We start from the raw sequence: 16,480 nt of genomic DNA, 5'->3' as shown, positions 1-16,480 counted from the left end.
ACATGGCTATTGCCAGAAGACCTCAGTTTCTTCTGGCTTTTGGCAGAAACTGCCAGTTCCTCATCATGTGGACCTTTCCATAGGACTACTTGAGTGATCTTATGGTGTAGCACCTGGCTTCTCCCAGAGAGAGTGAGCCAAGAGAGAGTAAGGAGGAAGCCACAATGTCTTCTGTGCCTGAATCTTGTACATCACACACTTACTTCTATCATTTTATCTTCATTAGAAAAAAGTCACTAATTATAGCCTACACTTAAAGGGAACAAATTAGGCTCTGCTTTTTGAAGGGAGAAGTATCAAAGAATTTGTGGACATATTATAAAACAAGCACATTATTCTAACAGAGGTATGGTGATGTTACTGAAGTGAGTGGGCTACATCGCAAAAATAATAATAATAAATGTGTAAGTTTTAAGTATTATACAAGCTGGTCTATTAGTTGACTACTCAGTGGTGTAGGAGAACTATGATTCTGAAGGCAGTTCAAGGTGTAGGCTTAGTATGTATCAACTTCAGTGTATACTGTGTTCATTTAGATATATGAACATTCATTATTCTGTTTGCTTAAGTCTTTTGCTTTATTACTATTTTATTTAGTTTATTTTTTTAACATTTATTAAAGTATAGTTGCTTTACAATGGTGTGTTAGTTTCTGCTGTACAACAAAGTGAATCAGCTATATGTATACATATATCCCCATATCCCCTCCCTCTTGCGTCTCCCTCCCACCCTCCCTATCCCACCTCTCTAGGTGGTCACAAAGCACCCAGCTGATCTCCCTGTGCTATGTGGCTGCTTCCCACTAGCTATCTGTTTTACATTTGGTAGTGTATGTATGTCCATGCCACTTCATCCCAGCTTACCCTTCCCCGCCCTGTGTCCTTAAGTCCATTCTCTACATCTGCGTCTTTATTCCTGTCCTGCCCCTAGGTACTTCAGAACCACTTTTGTTTTAGATTCCATATACATGTGTTAGTATACGGTATTTTTTTTTCTCTTTCCAACTTGCTTCACTCTGTATGACAGACTCTAGGTCCATCCACCTCACTACAGATAACTCAATTTCACTTCTTTTAATGGCTGAGTAATATTCCATTGTATGTATGTGCCACATCTTCTTTATCCATTCATCTGTCGATGGACACTTAGGTTGCTTCCATGTCCTGGCTATTGTAAATAGTGCTGTAATGAACATTGTGGTACATGACTCTTTTTGCATTATGGTCTTCTCAGGGTATATGCCTAGTAGTGGAATTACTGGGTCATATGGTAGTTTTTTCTATTTTTAGATTTTAAGGAACCTCCATACTGTTCTCCGTAGTGGCTGTATCAATTTACATTCCCACCAAAAGTGTAGGAGGGTTCCCTTTTCTCCACACCCTCTCCAGCATTTATTGTTTGTAGATTTTTTAATGATGGCCATTCTGACTGGTGTGAGGTAATACCTCATTGTAGTTTTAATTTGCATTTCTCTAATGATTAGTGATGTTGACCATCCTTTCATATGTTTGTTGGCAATCTGTATATCTTCTTAGGAGAAATGTCTATTTAGGTCTTCTGCCCATTTTTACATTGGGTTTTTTTTTTTTTTTGATGTTGAGCTGCATGAGCTGCTTGTATATTTTGAAGATTGATCCTTTGTCAGTTGCTTCATTTGCAAATATTTTCTCCCATTCTGAGGGTTGTCTTTTCATCTTGTTTATGGTTTCCTTTGCTGTGTAAAAGTTTTGAAGTTTCATTAGGTCCCATTTGTTTATGTTTGTTTTTATTTCCATTTCTCTAGGAGGTGGGTCAAAACGGATCTTGCTGTGATTTGTGTAATAGAGTGTTGTGCCTGTGTTTTCCTCTAAGAGTTTGATAGTGTCTGGTCTTACATTTTGGTCTTTAATCCATTTTGAGTTTATTTTTGTGTATGATGTTAGGGAGTGTTCTAATTTCATTCTTTTCCATGTAGCTGTCCAGTTTTCCCAGCACCACTCATTGAAGAGGCTGTCTTATCTCCATTGTATATGCTTGCCTCCTTTATCAAAGATAAGGTGACCATATGTGCGTGGGTTTATCTCTGGGCTTTTCATCCTATTCCATTGATCTATATTTCTGTTTTTGTGCCAGTCCCATACTATCTTGATGACTGTAGCTTTGTAGTATAGTCTGAAGTCAGGGAGCCACATTCCTCCAGCTCCATTTTTCTTTCTCAAGATTGCTTTGGCTATTCAGGGTCTTTTGTGTTTCCATACAAAGTGTGAAATTTTTTGTTCTAGTTCTCTGAAAAATGCCATTGGTACTTTGATAGGTATTGCATTGAATCTGTAGATTGCTTTCGGTAATATAGTCATTGTCACAATGTTGATTCTTTCAATCCAAGAACACGGTATATCTCTCCATCTGTTTGTATCATCTTTAATTTCTTTCATCAGTGTCTTATAGTTTTTGGCATACAGGTCTTTTGTCTCCTTAGGTAGGTTTATTCCTAGGTATTTTATTCTTTTTGTTGCAATGGTGAATGGGAGTGTTTCCTTAATTTCTCTTCCAGATTTTTCATCATTAGTATATAGGAATGCAAGAGATTTCTGTGCATTAATTTGGTATTCTGCTACTTTACCAAATTCATTGATTAGCTCTAGTAGTTTTCTTGTTGCATCTTTAGGATTCTCTATGTATAGTATCATGACATAAGCAAACAGTGAGAGCTTTACTTCTTCTTTTCTGATTTGGATTCCTTTTATTTCTTTTTCTTCTCTGATTGCTGTGGCTGAAACTTCCAAAACTATGTTGAATAATAGTGGTGAGAGTGGGCATCCTTGTCTTGTTACTGATCTTAGAGGAAATCATTTCAGTTTTTCACCATTGAGGACTATGTTGTCTGTGGGTTTGTCATATATGACCTTTATTATGTTGAGTTAGATTCCCTCTATGCCCAGTTTCTGGAGAGTTTTTTATCATAAATGGGTGTTGAATTTTGTTGAAAGCTTTTTCTGCATCTACTGAGATTTTCATATGGTTTTTATCCTTCAATTTGTTAATATGGTGTATCACATTGATTTGCAAATATTGAAGAATCCTTGCATTCCTGGGATAAGCCCCACTTGATCATGGTGTATGATCCTTTTAATGTGATGTTGGATTCTGTTTGCTAGTATTTGGTTGAGGATTTTTGCATCTGTGTTCATCAGTCATATTGTCCTGTAGTTTGAGAAGGATAGGTGTTAGCTCTTCTATAATGTTTGATAGAATTCGCCTGTGAAACCATCTGGTCCTGGGCTTTTGTATGTTTGAAGATTTTTTTTTTTTTTTTTGTGGTACGTGGGCCTCTTACTGTTGTGGCCTCTCCCGTTGCGGAGCACAGGCTCCGGACGCACAGGCTCAGCGGCCACGGCTCGCAAGCCCAGCCGCTCCGCGGCATGTGGGATCTTCCCGGACCAGGGCATGAACTCGCATCCCCTGCATCGGCAGGCAGACTCTCAACCACTGTGCCACCAGGGAAGCCCTGTTTGAAGATTTTTAATCACCATTTCAATTTCAGTGCTTGTGATTGGTCTGTTTATATTTTCTATTTCTTCCTGGTTCAGTCTTGGAAGGCTGTACTTTTGTAAGAATTTGTCCATTTCTTCCATGTTGTCCATCTTATTGACATACAGTTGCTTGTAGTAATCTCTCATGATCCTTTGTATTTCTGCAGTGTCAGTTGTTACTTCTCCTTTTTCATTTCTAATTCTATTGATTTGAGTCTTCTCCCTTTTTTTTTTTTTTTTTTTGTTTGTTTCTGCTGTATGCGGGCCTCTCACTGTTGTGGCCTCTCCCGTTGCAGAACACAGGCTCCGGATGCACAGGCTCAGCAGCCATGGCTCACGGGCCCAGCTGCCCCGTGGCATGTGGGATCTTCCCGAACCGGGGCACGAACCCGTGTTGCCTGCACTGGCAGGCAGAACCTCAACCACTGTGCCACCAGGGAAGCCCTCCCTTTTTTTCTTCCTGAGTCTGGCTAATGGTTTATCAACTTTGTTTATCATCTCAAAGAACCAGCTTTTAGTTTTATTGATCTTTGCTATCATTTCCTACATTTCTTTTTCATTTATTTCTGATCTGATCTTTATGATTTCTTTCCTTCGGCTAACGTTGGGTTCTTTTTTTTCTTCTTTCTCTAATTGCTTTAGGTGTAAGGTTAGGTTGTTTATTTGAGATGTTTCTTGTTTCTTGAGGTAGGATCGTATTGCTGTAAACTTCCCTTTTAGAACTGCTTTTGCTGCATCCCATATGTTTTGGGTCATCGTGTTTCTAGGTATTGTTTGATTTCCTCTCTGATTTCTTTGGTGATCTCTTGGTTATTTAGTAACATATTGTTTAGCCTCCATGTGTTTGTATTTTTTACAGGTTTTTTTCCCTGTAATTGATATCTAGTCTCATAGTGTTGTGGTTGGAAAGGATACTTGATATGATTTCAGTTTTCTTAAATTTACCAAGGCTTGATTTGTGACCGAAGATATAATCTATCCTGGAGAATGTTCCATGAACACTTGAGGAGAAAGTGTATTCTGTTGTTTCTGAGTGGAATGTCCTATAAATATCAATTAAGTCCATCTTGTTTAATGTGTCATTTAAAGCTTGTGTTTCCTTATTTTTTTTCATTTTGGATGATCTGTCCATTGGTGGAAGTGGGGTGGTAAAGTCCCCTACTATTATTGTGTTACCATTGATTTCCCCTTTTATGGCTTTTAGCATTTGTCTTATGTATTGAGGTGCTCCTGTGTTGGTTGCATAAATATTTAAATTGTTATATCTTCTTCTTGGATTTATCCCTTGATCATTATGTACTGTCCTTCTTTGTCTCTTGTAATAGTCTTTATTTTAAAGTCTATTTTGTCTGATATGAGAATTGTTACTCCAGCTTTCTTTTGATCTATTTGCATGGAATATTTTTTTCCTTCCTCTCACTTTCAGTCTGTGTGTGTCCCTAGGTCTGAAGTGGGTCTCTTGTAGACAGCATATATACAGGTCTTGTTTTAGTATCCATTCAGCCCCTCTTTGTCTTTTGATTGGAGCATTTAATCCATTTACATTTCAGGTAATTATCAATATGTATGTTTCTGTTGCCATTTTCTTAATTGTTTTGGGTTTGTTATTGTAGACCTTTTCCTTCTCTTGTGTTTCCTGCCTTGAGAAGTTCCTTTACAGTATTTGCTGTAAAGCTTTTTTGTTGGTGCTGAATTCTCTTAGCTTTTGCTTGTCTGTAAAGGTTGTAATTTCTCCATCAAATCTGAATGAGATCTTTGCTGGGTAGCATAATCTTTGTTGTAGGTTTTTCCCTTTCATCACTTTAAATATGTCCTGCCACTCCTTTCTGGCTTGCAGAGTTTCTGCTGATAGATCAGCTGTTAACCTTATGGGGATTCTCTTGTATGTTATTTGTTGCCTTCCCCTTGCTGCTTTCAATATTTTTTCTCTTTGTATTAATTTTTTTATAGTTTACTTAATATGTGTCTTGGCGTGTTTCTTCTTGGATTTATCCTTTATGGGACTCTGTGTTTCCTGGACTTGATTGACTATTTCCTCTCCCATGTTAGGGAAGTTTTCAACTGTAATCTCTTCAAATATTTTGTCAGTCCCTTTCGTTTTCTCTTCTTCTTCTGGGACCCCTAAAATTCGAATGTTGATGTGTTTAATGTTGTCCCAGAGGTCTCTGAGACTGTCCTCAATTTTTTTCATTTTTTTTTCTTTATCCTGCTCTGCAGTAGTTATGTCCACTATTTTATCTTCCAGGTCACTTACCCGTTTTTCTGCCTCAGTTATTCTGCTGTTGATTCCTTTTAGAGAATTTTTAATTTCATTTATTGTGGTGTTCATCATTGTTTGTTTGCTCTTTAGTTCTTCCATGTCCTTGTTAAACGGTTCTTGTATTTTCTTCTATTTCCAAGATTTTGGATCATCTTTACTATCATTATTCTGAATTCTCTTTCACGTAGACTGCTTATCTCCTCTTCATTTGTTTGGTCTGGTTGGTTTTTACCTTGCTCCTTCATCTGCTGTGTATTTCTCTGTCTTCTTCTTTTGCTTACCTTACTTTGTTTGGGGTCTCCTTTTTGCAGGCTGCAGGTTCATAGTTCCCATTGTTTTTGGTATCTGCCCTCAGTGGGTAAGGCTGGTTCAGTGCGTTATGTAGGCTTCCTAGTGGAGGGGACTGGTGCCTGTGTTCTGTTGAATGAGGCTGGATCTTTTCTTTCTGGTGGGCAGGACTGCGTCAGGTGGTGTGTTTTGGGGTATCCGTGAACTTATGATTTTAGGCAGCCTCTCTGCTAATGGGTGGGGCTGTGTTCCTGTCTGGCTTGCTGGTTGTTTGGCATGGGATGTCTTGCACTGGAGCTTGCTGGTCGTTGAGTGGAGCTGGGTCTTAGCATTGAGACGGGGATCTCTGGGAGAGCTCTCGCGGATTGATATTACGTGGGGCCCGGAGGTTTCTGGTGGTCCCGTGTCCTGAACTCAGCTCTCCCACCTCAGAGGCTGATGCCTGACACCCGGCTGGAACACCAAGACCCTGTCAGCCACATGGCCAGGTACGTGGGGGAGTTTCTTGCCTTTTGGGAGGTCTGAGGTCTTCTGCCAGCGTTTAGTAGTTGTTCTGTAGGAGTTGTTCCACATGTAGATGTATTTTTGATGTATTTGTGGGGGGGAAGGTGATCTCCACGTCTTAACTCCTCTACCATCTTGAAGGTCCTCTTTTATGACTATTTTAGATTTTTAGTTTTCTGAATTAGTTCTACTACCACTAGCTTTCGTTTAATGTGTGTAAGTATAAGAGTTGGAGTTAGAATATAAGTATTCCCAACTCTTCGTCTCTTTTCATTATATTTCCATCAGAGAAAGGAGCACAGAATTGCCATTCATTCATTCGTTCATCCCTTTTTTCACAACTGTTTAAATTCGTATCTTGTTAGAGAATGTAAAGACACAGTGCATTTAATAGACATAATGCACTTAAAGCAAGGTCTTTATCTTTAAATTCACCACAGTCTTTCAGTTCTGCTGTGGGAAGTGTACACCCCATATCCATGCTCTTCCTTGTATTCTTTTGAAGGTTGTTTCCATTGCCTATCTAGAGCTGCTGGTGTACTATCCTAGTTAAAATTATAAATGATGATATCTAATTAAAAGGTGGAAGATCTAGAATTATTACTTCCCTGATTAACTCCTTTAATTCTTAGACAGCAGCATATTTATGGAGTTTTTTTGGGTGTTTTTTTTTTGGTTATTGTTTTTGTTTTTACCATTAGGAAGATGTATATGAAGATTCCACAGCACTTGAGATGAATAATCGTCACAAGTAGAGAGGAATCATATGTTACTTATTAGGTGAATAGTACTAGCAAAGGAAACGTTTCTTTAGAGAAGACTCAGAAACCAAATGTTCCCAATAAACTTTAGATACAAATTTGGCACTGATGAATTAATCATTTTAATCTTGACACACAGCTAGGTCTTTATTCTTTATTATTTATCCTCTCCTCCCTGTTTTGCTTTGTTTTCTCTTTTATACTTCAGAGATAGGAACAAGTTACATTTGTCTACATAGCTGGCCTCAGATAAAATAGAGATAATTAGTGTCTACAGAGAGATTCTAGTCTACATTTCATTCGTAAGACAAGAGCCACTATTGAAAATGATGATGATAGAAGAAGAAGGGAATAAGAAAGTGCAAGAAATTTCAAAAATTATTGTAGAGAATATTGTAAGGCTGGAATTTAAAGCAGATGAAAGCTACCATTCCGTAAATTGAAAATGAGAAAGAAAAGTTTAGAGACAAAGGATTAAACTGTGTGGGCCAAATACAGTGAAAATAGGAAGGAAAAGAAAAAAGGACATCTTTGAGACAATCTAATGAAAGCCTTTAAATTGAAGCAGCCCTACTAGGGCTATGGAGTAGAAATTTTTTAAATGGTCTAAGGAAGTCCTTGCAAAATTATAGAATACTGTTTATTAAGAGAAAATCCTAATTATTCCGAAGAGAAAAATTGGTTTACCTACAAAAGGATGAGAAATAAACTGGCAGAACAGTTTCTTAACAGCAACATGGGATGCTTAGAAAACATTGCCTTTTAGAGTTTGTAAAAAATAATTTTGTTTTGACCTATATCCAAAGTGTAAGGGAAAGATGAAAATATTTTGACATGCAAAGACTCAGTGTTTACCTCCTTAAATAAAATTCCTGAAACAATTACTTGAAGATCTTCTAGTAAAGACAAAACAAACAAATGCACACCCCTTCCCAAAACAAACAAACAAAAGAAAGGAAAACATGGGTTTCAAATCAGGGGACCTAACTCAGAAGTACCATCAAAAGTTAACACAGAAGTAGTTGGATCTTGAAAACAAGTAGACTAAATTTATATCAGGATGTTGGAGGGCTCAAAAAATAATCTTTTAGAAGGAAGTGGATTCATGTTGAAGAAAAGTATGATTAAGAAACAGAGCGATTTTCATGATTTTGTACTCTTAACAGCACTCTCTCTTAACAGCACATTCTGCAGGCATTTATACCCACTGTTCTACCAAAGGTGCCCCGTGTCAGGAACTCCAGTAATCTTCCATGTTGCTAAGTCTAGTGGTCAGTTATAGATCCTTGTCATACTTTACCTTTTAGCAGCATTGGCACAGCCCTGTCTTCATTTGACATCCACACTCCTGGATTTTTTATTTTCTCTCACAAGCCCCTCTCATTGGTCGGTTTTCCTGATACTTCTTTTTCCCTGGCCTCTTAATTTTGGATCATCTCAGGGTTCAGCCCATGAGCTTCTTTCCTTCTCCAAGCCTACTTAGACATCTCTTCCAAGTTCAAGCCCTTTTGAATATTGTCCATATCCTGATAACTCCCAAATTATACTGGCAGTTCAGAATTGTCCAGTGAACTCCAGCGTCCTATTTAACATTTCTACTTGAATATCTAATAGATATCTCAAATTTAACACATCCAGAACTAAACTCAAGATAGTTTCTCCAAACCTACGTCTTCCACAGATTTTCCTGTCAGTTAATGTCAACTCTGTTTTTCTAGTTGCCCAGGCTATAAAACTTAGAGTCAGCCTCAAATCCTTACCTTCTTTCATAACCTACATCAGAAAACTTTGTTGGCTCTACTTTCACAATATAGACAGAATCTGACCATTTCTCACCACCTGTTTTTACTCTGGTCCAAACCACTGTGATCTCTTGTCAGTATTGCCATAGCTTTCTAGCCAGTCTTCCTGCCTTTGACCTTGTTCCCCTTCATCTAAACACAGTAGCCAGGGCTTCCCTGGTGGCGCAGTAGTTGAGAGTCCGCCTGCCGATGCAGGGGACACGGGTTCGTGCCCCGGTCTGGGAAGATCCCACATGCCGCGGAGCCGCTGGGCCTGTGAGCCATGGCCGCTGAGCCCGCGCGTCCGGAGCCTGTGCTCCGCAACGGGAGAGGCCACAACAGTGGGAGGCCCGCGTACCAAAAAAATAAATAAATAAAAAAATAAACACAGTAGCCAGAGTGTTCCTTTTAAAACAGAAGTTCTCTTCTCAGAACTGTTCGGTGGTTTTCCCTCTCACTCAGAATAAAACCTACATTTCTTCTATTATCCTGTAAAGACCTATGTTGTTTGTTCCACCTTACTCCCTTCTCCCTAATTAACTTTCTGACTTCATCTGTTACTTTCTCTCATCCTCATTCCATCCCAGACTTCTTGCTAAGGTAAATTCTGGAAATTCTTACTTCAGGATCTTCTTTTTATTCTGCTGAGAATGTTCTTTCCCTAGGTTTACACGTGGCTCCCTCCTCACAGGTGTTTGCTCAAATGATCCCTTCTCAGTGAGGCCTTCCCTAACCACACTACTTTAAACTGCACCCCCTTAGGAGCTCTTTATTCTCTGCTCTGTTTTGCTCCATAGTATTTATTGTCTAACATATCTTTATTTTTTACTTATTTGTTTAATGTCTATACCCCATACTGCAGTTTTAGGAGGGCAGGAATATTTGTCTATTTTGTTCATTGTTATATCCTCAGCACTGAAAATAGTGCCTGGAATATTGCCGTATTTCAAAGAAAAGACTTTGGGTAAAATACTCATGAACTTAAATCCATGGCCGACCTTTGAGTCTGCATGTATTATTATACTGTGAATCTGTGAAGATTCAAGTTAATTGCACATTATTTTTCTTACTATTAAAACAATATTAATCAGAGCTTGTGTTTTTGCCAGTATGGTAGAATTATTTTCTTGATATTCCTTTACCCTTTAGCTATTGTTAACCATCTGACTTGATTTAGCTATATTAGAACATTACTGTACAACCTATTGCTGAATTTATAATTTATATGGGAGGATATGTGTACTTTTATGTATGTTAATTTATAGCTATACATGGCTAGATAGATATATACAGTTAAACTAATTTTCAGAACTATCATCTTGTAACAACTTTAAGTTGGTGGTAGGCAGTTTAGCAATAGCTCGTTTTTAAGTAATTAAAGTATTTAATTAAAAAGCTAAGCTCTTGACAAACTTTAAAAAAAAGCACAGGTTGCAACTTTTAAAATAGTAAATAAATGGATTAACTTCAAAACAGATGAAGTCATTTTATACTTTGCATGGCAAATTTTAGTTCTTCTAATTTAGAATGGGTTTTTCTTTGGGATTAAAATATCTGAATGATCAATTGACTATTATTGTAAAGAACAAGTGTATCATTTTTATACACGTTAATTATTATTTGTCATACGCCACTATATATTTTTAAAATGTACCACTATACATTTTTAAAATGAGGTTTGTATTCTCAGGGTTAACTTCTGTTAACAATGCCAGGGCTAAAGGAACTTAGTGTTTGATGGAGAAGCAGATAGTGTGTAGTAGACCCCCAAACAGTTTGGTCACATACCCCAGTCGACACTTCTCCCAATATATTTGTCTATTTACTTATAAATTATTTGTGTGTTGTTATCATTGTCAATCTTAAGGACGATATATACTTAAGGCAAGGTTTTTCAAGAGGATATCTAAATCTCTTTCAAATAGCCATCTTCATAGTTTTGAGGTTTTTTGATTGACTTGTCAGATCCAACTGTGTTTTTCTCTGTTATTATGGGCTAGCTAAGAACTTCACTAGGAGAAGTAGTATTCGTTTTGCTATTTTTGTTTTGTGCTGTATTATTACTATTTTGTTTAATCCATGGTTTCTTTGTAGGAATCTCCTGCAGCTTATCCATTGTGTGAGTAAAAACTAAATCACATCCATAATTCCACTGAACTGGGCACACAAAAACTGCCATATATGTCACAGTATACAGAAAAAGAGCCAGCAGGTAAGCAAGGTGTCTCTTTCAGTTCCTCTACATTGAGAACTTCATATTTTTCCTTCCAGATTCCTTGAGTACCATACGTGATGTGTGATCATCGTCTTACTTAAGGCTAGTTTCAATCCGTGTATTGAATATTTATAAAGCTTAATTTCTAATTTTTGATACAAAAATGAGTATAAATAGAAACTCATATTTTCTTTCCATACTCCCTTGGCATCTATTGTGCTTTTCACTTTGGAGACTATTCTTTTGGAGGTGTTGTTAAGGGTACTGGTCTGGAGTCATAATATTGGGTTATTGGACAAGTTTCTTAAATAATTCATTTTAACCCTAGTTTTTTATTCTTTAAAATAAAATACAGTATCCACCTCAGCAGGTTTGTGAGGGGATGAAGTAACAATGTAACACTTGGTATCATATATTATAATGTTATAAATACAGGTTTGTTTTTGTGCTTAAAAGCAATTATATTTCTTATTCTAATGCAATAAAACAAAAATGTGTAACTTTTTCATTTATTGACTATTCCGTATACTGTGAGAAAATATTTTGCTTAGTTCCTGCATAATATATGTAAAACTCAATGGACTAAGCAAACTTTTACTATATGTATATATGAGATAATGTCCTACTCAGTAAAAGATGCTACTGTTGCTACTATATATCCCTCAGGCTTCAGAACTTAGTATTCGAGTTGTTCAAATGTTGATGGCTTTTTCTTTTCATACATACCATATGTATACCATTGGTAGTTTTGAAAAGTTTGACTTGGCTCACCACTGTTTTCTTTTGGAGAGTTTTACCTGACCCTGATCTTTGGGATATATTTTATTGTGGTCCCGTTAGTTCTTTATAATAGTACAGATACCATTTAAAGAAATTACTTGTTACCTTTGACTGGAATTTATTCACTTTTAATGTAATTGAAACCATCGTATCATGTACGTGTGAATAATTCACTCAACAAATATGTATTGAGCACTTATACATAAGGTACTTTGATAACTTGGAGAATCATTCTCCAATCCTTAAGGAGCTTTTACAGTATAGTAATTTGGCAAGTGGAAAAAAATTGGGGTAAGTAACGTTATAAAAATCTGAAATACCTTAAAGGAACCAAACTTTAAGATATTTTGGGGGATAAGGGGGTCACATAACTCTCATAATGTAGTATTTCATGTTTTCTTTTCAGGTATGTTTTATATTACTGGTAAGGGGCATTCAATGTTCAGTAGCATATGATTTGGCAATATATGTTGAAACATTACCCCAAATGTCAGAATAAGTCATTGCTGTGTCTCTTTTATTTTTAACTTTGTTTTTCAGCAATGGATCAAGAATCCAGCAAGGCGGCCTGGCCCAAACCAGCAGGAGGATATCAGACAATCACAGGCAGGCGATATGGCAGAAGACATGCATATGTCAGTTTCAAACCGTGTATGACCAGGCATGAAAGAAGCTTAGGTAGGGCTGGTGATGACTATGAAGTGTTGGAACTAGATGATGTTCCAAAAGAAAATTCCTCAGGTATGCAACATGGGATTATTTAAAAGCTATTAATAACCATGTAAGAATTGATCTTGTAATATTTGAAATAGTGAGTGGGTTTTATGTGTGTCTCTGAGTATAAATGCTATACATTTCCTATCAAGAAATTCATTTCAAAATTTTCTATTAACTTAATAGTGTATACATTTAAACATAGAAAAAGATAGAATATGGCCAATCAATAACTACATTGTCATGGCAGTGATTACATGTTGTCACATCCTTCAGCCAGAGGAATTCTTCACCTTTCAATCCAAAAAAATTTTTAATGTGAACTGAGTATATTTTTCCCTGCATATTACATTTAAATAGCTTTTCGTTTTATTTGTATCTCAATAATTTAGCTTGGTTAAGTTGATTCTTTTAGAATCATATAAAATATAAATGTCAAGTAATACATAGTTATTTAATTAAAATTTCCTAATTATTCATTAGTTTGAAAAAGTATTTTGCAGGTATCCATGTACTATAACTACACATTTTTGGACTGGAATGTCATCTTCCTCTTGTCCTGAGCAAACTTGATAATTCTAGGTTATTTTTTTTAACTGTCATTTATATACAAGAATCTGAATTATTACCTAAGGTCCTTCTGTTAAAGCAGCCTTTTTGTGATATGATAAGACTTCCCTTCAGTTATTTATAAATTTTTGTTCCAACAGGTCTTAGCATCTTCATTTTTTGTTATTACATTAGTGATGGTAAAAGATAGTCATGTTTAAAGTAATTTGTGGAGTAGATAGGATTTTACTCTTGTCCCAGAATTCTGACAAACTATGACAAAGAGAATCAACATATTGACTCTTTTGTTGTTTTTCACTGATAGCTGTAACATAGTTAAAGTTAACTCATTGTAGGTATATTTTAACAATTCATTTTGGGGATAGAAATGTAATATTATGTATCTAGGGACTGAGATATAATCTTCTGAATTGACATAAAACACAGTAGAGTCTCATTTCTGTTAGGTCTGTATATAGCCTGTTCTTATATCTATTATAACCACCTTTTAAAATATCTACATGTAAAAAAAAATCTGCATGTAATAAAGTAATTTAAGTCTGAATTGCACAGTCCAACAACTGGGAGGGCAGATTGGTTACCCTGTGACTTCACTTATGCCTCTCATTGTTAGTCTCTCATTAGCCTCTCTTTTAAATGTCTTTTACAGAATGTTTTAGGTATTAGGATTTAGGTGAAAAACCTACAGAAGACGTCTGAGGGAGAGGATATTAAGAGGCTACACAGTGGCATAAATGAACTCATAGGGTAACCAGTCCGCCCTCCCAGTTAAGTTAGGGAGCCTATAAGCACCTGTCAGAGAAATTCACTCATATTCTCAAATAAGTAATAATTGGTATGATTTCTAGTTAAAGAGTCATTATTAAATAAAACATTATCTAAGTTAATCCCTCTAAATATGTTTTCTTTTGTTCCCTATGAAGGTTCCAGTCCATTGGATCAAGTTCATTCTTCTTTACCCAATGACCCTTTATTTGAAAAAACTGAAGCAGAAATTCCCATTTGTGATACAGCATTGAATCAAACCATTGAGAGCAGTGCATCCTTTGCTGCAGTACATCATAGCGAGGAAGGCAGGGAGACCTTAGGAAGCAGTACGGATCTTCACAATCATTCTGAGGGAGAATATACTTCAGGAGTTTGTAATGCTTCAAGTGTCCAAAATGGAATTACATTGGTTCATACTGACTCTTATGATCCAGATGGCAGACATGGAGAGGATAATGACAGTCATCAGCTCTCTGCAGACGTTGTGGAAGGTGGTAGATATCAGGAAGCATTGGGCAATACAGTGTTTGAGTTGGAAAATGGAGAGGTAGAGGCATACACTGGTCTTTCACCGACAGTTCCCTCTTTTAACTGTGAATTAAGAGATGAGTTTGAAGAGGTAGATTCAGCACCTTTAGTGAAAAGTTCAACTGGTGATACTGAGTTTGTCAGTCAGAACAATCAGGAATTTCAGAGGTCCTCTTCTGAAGATGAAGTGGTTAGAAAGAAACAACAAAATAATACTAGCCAGGAGAGACAAAGAGAAAATTCAGTTGAAGATTCAGCCTGTGCTCCCAGGCATACTTGCAGTGAGCAAAATACCAGTGATAGGGGCAAAAACCAGGGAAGTTCTCCTGAACAGGTAGTGAGGCCCAAAGTTAGGAAACTGATAAGTTCAAGCCAGGTGGACCAAGAAACAGGTTTTAATAGGCATGAGGCTAAACAAAGAAGTGTTCAGAGGTGGAGAGAGGCTTTGGAAGTTGAGGAAAATGGCTCGGATGACCTCTTAATAAAATGTGATGACTATGATGGAGAACATGATTGTATGTTCTTGGATCTGCCTTTTGCAAGAGTTACACAGAGAGAAACAGAAGATAACCAAATAACACCAGAAAATGGAGCCACAGGAAGGCAAGAAGTTGTGGATAACACGTTTTGGAATGGCTGTGGAGATTATTACCAACTGTATGACAAAGATGAAGATAGGTAAGGTTTCGTGCTGTGCTTTGTGAGATGGTTTAGTGAGCAAAGTGGTTTATTTCTAGTACCATGATATTTGGTGGATGGGCTGTCTGACATGGTCAGTGAGTTAGATATTTTGACTTATCAAATATTCTTATTTACTGAGTGGTAACCATACATGTAAACTACTCGTTAGTTTTTCACAGAAACTCTCTTTGAGGGATTTCAGGAGTTTACAGAAATTATAAGTTCAGGTAATGGTTATTCATTATTATAAAAAGATAGAGCTACTTATTATTTCCGTTCATGGTATTTCAGTTAATAAAATGCAAGGTAAACATTTATTGTATTTAAAAAAATTTCTAAGCCAGTCTGGGTTTAAAAAGTGATTAAAACCACAGAAAATTTTGATTGGTAATATTGCATTAACTTTGCCAGTATTTACTAATATCACCTGTTTATTCTTCCTGTTGCTGTTCCTGTCACTGTTTATTTTTTACTTATTTTTGTTTAGCACTTAATTTTCATTAACAACTTTATGTGGTACATTCTATTATTTTCCGCATTTATAGATGAAACTGAGGCATAAGAGCACTTACTAACTTCCTAAGGTCACAAAGCTAGTAAAAGGTGGAGCTGGAATTTGATTATCTACTTATTGACTAACTCCAGGCTCTGTGTTCTTCACCACTATAATTTACTATTTTCAAGAGAACATATAACTTTTCTTATAATAAGCATTCTGTTTCCTCTTACATAGATTCCTTTTTTTCCAAACTGTAGGACAACAGAAAGGAGAGAGAAATGGAGAATTCTTTGTCCAACTGCTGACTTTTCATTACCCCAGAGTCACTTTCACCTATCCTTTTAAGCTAGTGGGAACCCTTGCCATGCTCAATTACAGTGCAATTTCAAGATTTTATTAATTTAAAGAAATAGTTTTTTTTAACTAGAAAGTACTACAAGGGAAGAAATTTATCCTTTTGAATATGAATGCATTTTATATATTTTATTTCATATCATAAAGTTAATAAAATCTTTTTGATTTTCATTGGATGTATGAATTAAGCTTCCGTAGTATAGTATAAGTAACTTGTAGAAACAATTAAAATATTTCTACTGCTATCTTGAAGTTTGTAAACTTC

General features: G+C 36.4%; 1 protein-coding gene across 3 annotated transcripts in view; it reads left to right on the top strand.

Moving 5' to 3' along the window:
• PJA2 (praja ring finger ubiquitin ligase 2) overlaps positions 1–16,480 on the top strand; it is a 78,264-nt gene that overhangs the window by 19,413 nt on the left and 42,371 nt on the right. For 2 of the 3 annotated variants that reach the window (XM_029215981.1, XM_029215984.1), the window contains exons 2-4: positions 11,201–11,318; positions 12,642–12,842; positions 14,309–15,359. In XM_029215981.1, coding sequence (XP_029071814.1) covers positions 11,288–11,318; positions 12,642–12,842; positions 14,309–15,359 — 1,283 coding nt within the window. In that variant the 5' untranslated portion in view covers positions 11,201–11,287. Of the gene's footprint in view, positions 1–6,507; positions 6,549–11,200; positions 11,319–12,641; positions 12,843–14,308; positions 15,360–16,480 lie in introns of those variants that run through there. The other variant, XM_029215982.1, reaches the window with a different exon arrangement.

The sequence above is a fragment of the Monodon monoceros genome, unplaced genomic scaffold (assembly GCF_005190385.1).
Source record: "Monodon monoceros isolate NGI ecotype Baffin Bay Population unplaced genomic scaffold, NGI_Narwhal_1 Super_Scaffold_12, whole genome shotgun sequence".
NCBI classification, from domain to species: domain Eukaryota; kingdom Metazoa; phylum Chordata; class Mammalia; order Artiodactyla; family Monodontidae; genus Monodon; species Monodon monoceros.
Note: the sequence above shows the minus strand (reverse complement) of the source record. Positions and strands in the feature narration are given on the sequence as shown.